We start from the raw sequence: 10,676 nt of genomic DNA, 5'->3' as shown, positions 1-10,676 counted from the left end.
TTTCAATCTAAACTAAGACCTGAGTTCCTACTCACTCCCCCTCAATCACAGTAGTGATTACAACCTTTAATAAGTTTAAAGTCAGTGGTGAAGTTATACTTCAAACAACTCTTGATTGTGCTTAAAAGCTTTAATCAAGAAACACAACACTCACGCTTAAAAGGTTAGAGTGACACAACAATTACAACTCAATAAACACCCTAGTCCAATGCAATCATCTAGGTGATAATTGCTTGGCTCACAAGTAAAACCTAATACAAGACACACAAAAATTACAGCAGTGATATATATTGATATATAAATTCTGCACGCTTCAAATCACTGGATTGCTGAAAGTAGGATTTCCATCCTTTTATAATGCAGCACTTGGGCCTTGTACTTGAATTTCCTAAAATTAAGGTTAAGCAAGTTAACTTAATTTCCACATATTAGGGTGCTAACAAATAGGCTATATGCTAGGTATCTTAACTTTAGCACAGTTGTTAGTTTCATGGATTTTAGCACAGCTGTTAGCTTCCTGAAAAATAGCCTGAAATAAATACTGAAGCATAACAGAAAAACTAACTAGCCTACACTTTAGCATATGCTGTCAGGAATGTATGTCATAACATTCAGTTTGACATCTAGACAGTATGCTATATGCTAGGTCTCTTAATTGTAGCTCAGCTGTTAGTTCCTGAAACACAACCTGAAATAAATATTGAACTATAACAGAGAAACTGATTAGCCTATAATTCAGCATCTGCTGTCAGAGATGAATGTCATAACATTCAGTTTGACATTCAGTAAATCCTGTATTAGCTCAGCTGTTAGTTCCTGAAACACAGCCTGAAATAAATACTGAACTATAACAGAAAAACTGATTAGCCTATAATTCAGTATTTGCTGTCAGAGATGAATGTCATAACATTCAGTTTGACATTCAATAAATCCTGTATTAGCTAATCCTACAGCATACTACTTAAGCATGTCATGACATCAGTCAAGACATCTAAGTACAATAAGTGTTTTAACACAAAATGCAGCCAATCAAAAACATCTACATCTATATTGAACACAAAGCATAGAACATGTCACCTTTATATAGTTCAATATTTTATTCCTTGATCACCGAGTATACTTGATAACAACAAATAAGGCAAATATCTCATATCGACTTATTTGAGCAAGATCATGCATTTTACAGTCATACTCTATCAAGGGGCCCATAAATATTACTCATGTATATGTAGAAAGGTAACTCTCATCTAGGTCACTCATGTCCCTCAATATGATTTGTAAAAGTACTCATAAACCATCTTTATGGTCATCCTGTTATGGACAACATTTAATTGGCAATAAAGTACTTAACTCCACATCTGGGGTCCATATTGGTTTCAGGTTAAAGAGTGATATACATCATTATCTCTATGAAAATAACTTATTAGACTTACATAACAAACTATGTAGTATTCTCATGGTGGTTCAATCTAGTATAAATCTTACTCATAATATTTATACCTACGTGAAAACTTGATATCTCATATCCATGACTTGTGCGATAAAATCATCAGTTTACTCGCATAATAGTCTTTATACATTACTGTCGTCCTATTTGATAGTAAAACTTGAATACTTATGAAGTAAGAATAACATCTTTATGTGTAACGAGATCTCACGATTAAGTCACACTTAATGGATCATTAAACTAACTCATTATTCTAAGGACTTTATTATGTCATATACAAATAACATAATAAATACAATGCCTAATATATATATATATATATATATATATATATATATATATATATATATATATATATATATATATATATATATATATATATATATATATATATAACAAATAATATATATCAAGGTCATGATACAAAATAATATACAACCAATATTGATTGACTATTAGGGCTTACTCCAACACTATCAATGGTAATTTTAAGTGTACAAGGGGGTGTGATAAGGAGACCTATTATCCCCTCTTCTTTTTTGCCTTGTTGGGGATGCTCTCAGTAGAGGTATTACCAGATTAGCTCTCAATGGTGATCTCCATTTTATTAAAGCTTCCATGAGCACTACCATCACCTATCATGTCTTGTTTGTAGATGACATATCTATTTTCTGCACTGCTAGCACTGCCAACATTTCTGCATTGTCAAAGCTCTTCACATCTTACTCTATTGCCTCAAGCCAAAACTTTAGCATATCCAAATGTACTATTTACTCTAGTTCAGTCCCTTTGAGCAAGATCAATCTGATTTCTAGGCTAGGTGGTTTTTCCATAGGAGCTCTTCCTTGCACATATTTGGGAGTTCCTCTTTTTAAAGGTAGAGTCAAGTCTACTTTCCTTCAACCTACTGCTGATAAAATCATCTCCAAGCTTGCAGCATGGAAAGGCTCTATTTTATCTATAGCTGGTAGAGTCATGCTTGTCAAATATGTCACCCAAAGCATGTTAATCCATTCTATATCAATATACTCTTGGCCTATATCTCTCCTCAAGAACATTTAAAGAGCTTATAGAAACTTTATTTGGAGTGGAAATGTCAACAATAAAAATATGATTGTTGTGGCTTAGAAAAAGGTTTGCATTCCTATCAACTTAGGAGGCCTTGGCATCCAGTCTCTCATTACCCTCAACGAAGGTACAAATCTCAAATCGGGTTGGGATATGCTAACTAGTAAGGACCAATGGGATAAAATTCTTAGAGGCAGAACCTTGACATCTAACGGAATCATAAAGCATCACATATTTTCCTTCATCTATGATTTTTACTCCTAGAACTTGACCCTTTGAAGCCATCTCTTCTACCATAGAATTTGTTCTTCTTCCTGACCAAGTGTTAAAATCCTTTGATGATAAAGGTTAATTCATGATCATCATAAGCTTCATCATGAGTGGCTTCTTTGAGCTTTTTAGTTTGAGAAAATTTCTCAAATCTCCCAACGGAATTTAAAGCCATGGTTTTAACTTGCTTTTTAGACTCATCTCCATTTAACTTCATTTCATGACTTTGGAAATTGCTAACAAGATCTTCAAGACTTAATATGTACAAATATTTAGCTTCTTGAATATCAGATACTTTGGGTATGTATTTGGCAGAAAGATTCCTAAGAATCTTCTTGACATGATCCAAAGTAGTATAACTCTTGTTCAAGACTTGAAGTTCAGACCCAAGAACTTAAAATCTTGAGAACATTGATTCAATGTTCTTATCATTTTTCAATATGAATAACTCATATTGCTAAAACATAAGATTTTCTTTAGCTTTTTAAATTTGTTGATTACCTTCATAGGTAACACACAGAGATTTAAAGATAGTCTTAGCAGTAGATTTATCAATAATCTTTATATACTCAGAATGAGGCAAGGCATTAACAAAAATGCCTCTCACTCTATGATGTTTTCTATAAATATTTTTCTGATTAGGAGTGAGAGACTTTCTGTCAGAAACCATTCCAACGCCATTGACTTGGAAGTCAATGCCACCTTCTAAGATATACCACAACTCATCATCAAAACCAATGATATTAGTGTACATCTTGTTCTTCCACCATTAAAATTTAGTAGAGTGACCACTAAATGTTGGTGGTCTAAAAATATAGTTGTTTTGACCATATGTACTTTGATTATGGCTGTTAGTACCATAAGGAGAACCTCCAACAAGGCTAGTTACTTCAGAATTATCAACCATGATAGAAAGTGTATTTTCTCAAGATCTTTTATGAATCACGGTTAAGTGTTATAGTACAAACTATGTTATGATGGCAACTGAAGGTGAGGAAAATACACAAGAAGGGGGTGGGGGATTGAATTGTGTATGCCAAAAATCGTTCTGCTTATGATAAATAGTAGCTTAAATAATAATGATCAAAAGTAAAATCAAGCAACACACAAATATTATCCTATTTCCTTTCCTTAACTAAGTGTATTTCAATCCCCTTGCCTCAACAAGAGCTTTTCATTATAGTCAACAGATTACACTTTGCTCAAGCACACTTATAAGATACTTCACTTTCTCAATCAACCTAGAAAGAGACTTCTACTCAAGTAACCTTGCAAGATACTTCTGCCCAATCAACCTATAAAGAGAATTCACTTCTCAAGTACATAGACAAGAGACTTCACTGCTCAAGCACGCAGGCAAGAGACTTTCTCTACTTTAAGAAAACAATTTATTAGAAAAGATAACCACTATAATTATATATATACAATCATAAGTATAGTAGTTATGCAACAACCACAAAGATTCTTAACCTCTTAAGATTTCTAAGAAACATAAAGATAAGAAATCTTAAGATCATATGTCTTAACAATTACAGATGAAAGCTCGGAGTTATGCTCAAGATATTGTATTGATTTGTTGTTTTACACCTTCCTTAGAATATTCATCTTCCTTTTCTAGAGGTATAGAAAGAGTCATTTGAGGGTTTAGCATAAAAGCAAACTTAGTGAATAAGCATGCCAAGAGAGACGTTGGAGAATGTATCTGGTTAGAAGTATTGTCTACTGAATAATGGCATTATTCACCGCATATTTCTAAGTATTAGGTATCTACCAAAAGGTAGAACAAACTGAAGAGGTCACATCACCATTCCTTGAGCCTTGCAAAAAGAAACCCTAGTCGACTCTGTCCAGAAATATGGTTCTTTGACAAGACTGGTGTGTACCGTTGAAATTGGTAAACATACACTAGTCTTCCAAATTCTATGTTTTTTGGTTACTCGCAGGATCGACTAGATTGGTCCTAGGACATGTGTTGTTATTTAGTTTCTGGGTTTTTTAATTATGAACATTTCGACAATGTTCTTCAAAGTTATTAAAGGGAATGTTGCAATTCTTTAACAAAATGCAGAAGTAAAGGCTTGCAAAGTAAATGACTTCCAAATAAATGACGAATTCTTAAATATTGAAATTGGCTTCAAAGGAAATTGTAGCAAATGCAAATGACACAATCTTAAATGACTTGGTTAAAAGTATAAACTCTGGTATCCACACGTACATTTTCACTCGGGAACACTCGTTTATCGCGCACATGTACTTTAAGTAAATTTAGAGTTTTTGTACAAGGTTGAATACCTATTTCCTAATGGCTAAGTGTACTATTTATATTAAATCGAAAATAACTGCTATTCAATGGTATTTTCTCCAGAAGATGTCGTGTGTTCGATTTGCATACATTCTGTTGCTCAAAGCTCTCCACGCGTCTTCAAGAAACTAATAAGACCAAAAAACAGTTATCAGCCTCATATTTGAATTATACTGCGTCGAACGCTACTCCAGGTAAGCCTCATCGAACTCCAGTCTAGGCCAAAATATTTCTAAGTCCTATACCACAACTTCCTTTGTCGAAATATTCTCATTAATCTGTTGTCAAAGTCAATATATTCTTCTTCAAAATATTTCTTTGAATCCTATGACCAATTCCTAACATTTATGTGTGTCGAAATCCCAGCCAACAACTGGTTTACTTTGGTACAATGTATGGATGTGAGGCTTCTCAATCCTTTAGAGTTTGATCTATCACCGGAGGCTGGAACACATGACTAGAGTCTGAACCTTCAGAGGCTGATAAACACATTCAGAGTTATATTGCTTTTCCACATATGCTTTCAACGGGATTAATTATATGCTTGTGATCATGCACACTTGAACATATGTTAGTATACCCATTTTTTCTTTAAGTACTTTGTTATCATAAAAACCCAAGGGATATGAAAAATCTTGTTCCAACAAATCCTTGATAGATCTCCTGTAGAATCCATCATGACCTAGAAAGCTCATAATTCCCTTTATATTCACAAGTGGTGGCAGATTTTCTATCACTTCTACCTAAGCTCGACCCACTTCCAACCCTTTCTTTGAGATCTTATGGCCTAGTACAATCCCTTATTTTACCATGAAATGACATTTTTCCCAATTCATAACAGGATCGTTTTTTTCACATCTAGTCAACACCAAATCTAAACTGTCCAGGAATTTCTTGAACGATTCCCCAAATACAAAAAAAAATCATCCATGAAAACTTCCATGGAACTCTCAATAATATCTGAAAAATGGCCATCATGCAACGTTGAAATATGGATGGAGCATTGCACTGCCCAAATGGCATCCTTCTAAAAGAAAAATGCCATAAAGACATGTGAATATGGTATTCTCTTGGTCTTCGGGTGCAATAGATATTTGATTATAGCCAGAATACCCATCAAGGAAGTAATACAACACTGAGATATTTGAGGGGGTTTGGAGCAGCTCCTCCACCAGATTAAACTCACTCATTTTGATCAATCAAAGTACCTCATCATCATCGTTAGTCTTTAAATCGCTGGATTCACCAGACTTACCTTTTGAAGCACCAACTGGATCTACAACAGGCACTTCCACCTTTTTACTTGCAACCGATTCCTCCTTATCCTTTGGGAACATCGGCCCAAACATACGACCACTACGGCTCACCTTAGTAACATCAACAATGCTCACCACAGAGCTAGTCGTGGCAACGGGACCTCTTGACCACCTTCTATCATTGTAGCATTATACCGAAATGGCACAGCTTTATCAGATGAATACGGAACTAGGCCCGCTAACCGTATAACCAACAGTGATACTGATCTATTGCTGACATTATTATTGTTGTTGCTGTCGTACTGGATTACCAATCTCTCTGGTTGCTTGAAAATGGGCACTATGACATTTACATCGTCATCTACATGACGGGATTGAACAATTTGAATCATGCCTTCATCCATCAGTCGCTGGATGTCCCTTTTCACAACTTCCTAACCCCTCGGGTTAATACTACAGATAACACAACTGTCATGGTCATGTTCACAATCACTCACCAAATAAATGTCCTTATGCATCTGCACCAAGGACCTCCGAATAAAGTGAACATCAAACACTTTAAACTCACCAATGTTAATCAGTGGGGGCGCATGGTAGAGGTCTTCGACAATAAAGGCAAAACCGGTTTGGGGTTCCAGAAAGGTTCATCAACTGCAAGGTCTTAAGATATGCAACTTAGCTTCCGTAGCGGAGGGTTCATTCATGGCAATGAACAACACTTAGCTGCTGTGCTAGAGGATGACGAAGGGGAAGACTGCACCAATTTTGTGACGCATGGAAAAGCTTGCAACAATTGGACTGCTGTTGATATTCCTGTTATTTTGCATCGATATATTCCTTACTAGCCAATATATCCAAGATTTGGTCAATGAAAGGTATGGGAAATGGTATTTTCTCATGGCCTTGTTCATCTTCCTATAATCCATGTAAATCCTCCTACCAGTTATAGTTTTTATGGAGATTAGCTCATCTTTCTCATTGGTTATGACCGTCATGCCTCCTTTCTTTGGTACACGTTGTATATGACTCACCCACACACTATTAAAGATAAGGTAAATGATTCCAACATCCAGTCATTTGATAGTTTCCTTCTTCACCACTTCTTTCATGATTGGGTTCAACCCTCTTTAACTTTCAATGATGTTATTAGAATTATGCTCCAATAGAATTTGGTGCATGCAAACCGTGGGACTAATTCCCTTGATGTTAGATATTTACCAAGCAACTATTTTTTTTGTGTTTCTTCATAAGTGTAAGCAATTGACACTTCTGCTCATCAGAAACATTTGTAGCAACAACTACTGGCAACTTCTGTCATGCCTCGAGGTAAGCGTACTACAGGTGAGCAGGAAGCTACTTAAGTTCCAATTCAGCTGGATTGTCCACTGAAGGAAAGTTGTGTTTCTTATCATCTGGAGATAATTCCAAAACTTCCACAGGTTATGCATTTCCACTTGGTTCACACAGAGGTCCACTTATAATGCCATCTTGCTGGTTGTTATCTTTATCCAACTTTCCCAGTTCTTGCTCTAAGACTTTGCTGCTTTTGAGCAGCTTCTTATGGATGATACTTTCCCAACTTGAGATCATTAAACAGGAAATTACCTCTTCATCGGGTTATTACAAAGCATTTAGTAAATTGAATACAACTTGTTGTCCATTCACCCTCATCGTGAGTTCTCCTTTTTCCACATCAATCAAAGTTATTCCCGTGGCAAGGAAGGGTCTTCCCAACAAAATGGGAGTTTCTTTATCAGCATTGAAATCCATGATAATAAAGTCAATAGGGAATACAAACTTCTTCTCCCTGACTAGAAAATCTTCAAGTTTTCCTTTAGGATAACATACACTCATATTTGCAAGTTGGAGTGTGATTGTTGTAGGCCTGACAACTCCAATTATGAGTTTCTTGAATATGGATAATGGCATAAGATTAACACTATCTCCAAGGTCACATAATGTTCTGCCACAAAATGTCTCTCCAATGTTACATGGAATAGTGAAACTTCCAGGATCCTTCAATTTGGGAGGACGTGTTCCTAGCACAAGTTGGTTACACTCTTGAGTTAATGCAACAATTGCAAATTCTCCTACCCTATTTCTTTTTGTGAGAACATCTTTCATGAATTTGGAGTAATTGGGAATTTGTTGAATAACATTAATCAATGGAATATTGATATGAAGTTGTTTAAGAATCTCCATGAACTTATTAAACTGTTGTTTTTTCTTGGCTTTTCTAATTCTATGAGGAAAGGGAGGTGGTGGTCTTTCTTGAGTAAATATGGGCAACTTGTCGACCTCTGGCATGACTGTGGGTTACTCTTTAGGATTTGAAGTAGTGTTAGTGGTCTTCAACGTAACTTTTCCTGGTACTATTATTTCTTCATTGTCTTCTTCTGAAATTAGTTCCTCACTGAACTCAGCTTTCTTCTTTTCTGAATTGTCCTGAACTGACAGTTCTTCCGTTGGCACCTCATTTCTTGTAGCGGTTGCTCATTCACATTCTTTTCCACTTCTAAGTGTAATGACCTTACATGTTTCAATATTCTTGATTCCGGATGTTGTGGTTGGAGTTTTAGTAGAGCTTGGGAGGGTACCCATATTTTTTGAACTAAGGGCAATAGAAATTTTCCCTACTTGATTCTCTAAGTTCTTGATGTTAACTCCTTGAGATTGAAACTGATTTTTGGTCTCTTGAATGAAGGATTTCAGTATATTCTCCAAGTGGTTATTCCCTTGATTAACCACAACATAATTTGGCGTGGAAAAACCAGGTGGGACATGTAGAATTTGATATACTTGAGGTTTGGGTTGATTTTAATTGTTGCTTCATGAAAATTTTGGACGGTTGCACCAAACAAGGTTGTAGATTTGTTGTAGGGGTTGATATACTTGTTGTTACTAACACAGTTAAATGAAACTGGATTAGCATAACAATCCTCAAATAGGTGGGCACATCCACAGTAAACAGGCATGCCATAACTAGTCATCATATTCTTCATCGTTTGATTAATTTGAGCTATTTGAGCAGCAAGAGTAGTAGTTTCAGTAACTTCATGCACTCCAGCTAGCTTCTTCTGACTAGGAGTAACAGCATCTCTTGAAATTGACCATTGATAAGTGTTGGAAATAATGTTTTCGATCAATTTATAACCTTCTTCATAAGATTTTGACAAAAATGCGCCACCACTTGAAGCATTAAGCATATTCCTTGATGAAGGAACCAATCCATTATAAAAATTATCAAGTTAAATGCATATTGGGATTCCATGATGGGGACACTGCATCAATAGATCTTTAAACCTTTCAGAAAGCATCAAATAAAGATTCATCTTCCCCTTGCCTAAAAGAAGTAATTTCATTCCTCATTTTGGAATTCTTGACAGGGGGAGTATTTATCTAGAAAATTTCCATCCAGAGCATTCCAAGTAGCTATGGAATTAGGCTCAAGAGAGTTTAACCAACTCTTTGCTCGACCTCTCAATGAGTAAGGGAACAACCTCAACTTGAAGGCATCGTATGATATGCCAGGAATCTTAAAGTTAATAGCCACTTCCAAGAATTGTATCAAGTACAAATGGGGATCATCATTTGCATAACATGAATACTTCCCAATGGCTTGCAACATTTGGAACATCATGGGCTTGAATTCAAAATGAGCCACGGTGATTTCAGGTCTGATGATTCATGTGTTCATGGAATTTGGATCAAACACAACATAGTCTATAATTTTATGTGCTATGTCATTGGCAATGCCAATGAAGTCTTTATCTGCCATGACAACTTCTTCTTGCACCAAATATTCTTGCACAAACCCTTGTTGTTCTTTCATGTCTACAACAAGGAAGGGAGGAGGACTCCCTGGTAAATGTCCAGTAACTGAAATCTTCTTAGCAACCTGAGAGTTCTTTGAAGTTCAGGATCGCCTCTATAAATTGGGTTCAAAGTCATGCACATACAACAACTAATCAAATGTCGAGACACCATATTGCATAAACTTTAGAAGCTCAAATGCTTAATAAAAAAAGTATTGAATACAAAATCAAAATGTCAACCTGGCACTCCCCGGTAACGGCGCCAAAAACTTGTTGCTTGAAAACGTGTTACATGTAAGTATGCATGTTCGTTATAAGTAGCAAGTGATAGAAAGTAAGGATATCGTACCCATATGAAGTAGAAGTAATTAGGTTAATTTTATAAGTAACTATATTTAGAAATGAATCATAAGCAAGAGTAAAAAGAATAGTAGATTGTCACAAGTTCAATGTTTCTTAAATCAGTAACCTAATAGTGCAGAGAGGGTGTTGTGAATATATCGAGAGAGTGTAAGTTG

The 10,676-nt window shown here is 35.6% G+C and overlaps 1 protein-coding gene and 1 non-coding gene across 2 annotated transcripts; one reads left to right on the top strand and one right to left on the bottom strand.

Annotated features, from left to right (window-relative positions):
* Positions 1-7,963: 7,963 nt before the first annotated feature.
* LOC127096504 (uncharacterized) lies at positions 7,964-8,650 on the bottom strand. The gene has a single exon (XM_051035065.1). It carries the CDS (start codon positions 8,648-8,650, stop codon positions 7,964-7,966), a length of 687 nt encoding a protein of 228 aa, XP_050891022.1.
* Positions 8,651-9,607: 957 nt separating this feature from the next.
* Positions 9,608-9,715, top strand: LOC127099268 (small nucleolar RNA R71). Its single transcript, XR_007793793.1, has one exon. It is a non-coding gene; the product is annotated as a small nucleolar RNA R71 (small nucleolar RNA).
* Positions 9,716-10,676: the final 961 nt, after the last annotated feature.

The sequence above is a fragment of the Lathyrus oleraceus genome, chromosome 6 (genome assembly GCF_024323335.1).
Source record: "Lathyrus oleraceus cultivar Zhongwan6 chromosome 6, CAAS_Psat_ZW6_1.0, whole genome shotgun sequence".
NCBI lineage: Eukaryota > Viridiplantae > Streptophyta > Magnoliopsida > Fabales > Fabaceae > Lathyrus > Lathyrus oleraceus.
This window is presented reverse-complemented; position numbering and strand designations above follow the sequence as displayed.

Excerpts from the sequence above, each read along its gene's own strand:
- LOC127096504 (XM_051035065.1), bottom strand. The coding sequence starts at position 8,650 with ATGCCAGAGGTCGACAAGTTGCCCATATTTACTCAAGAAAGACCACCA.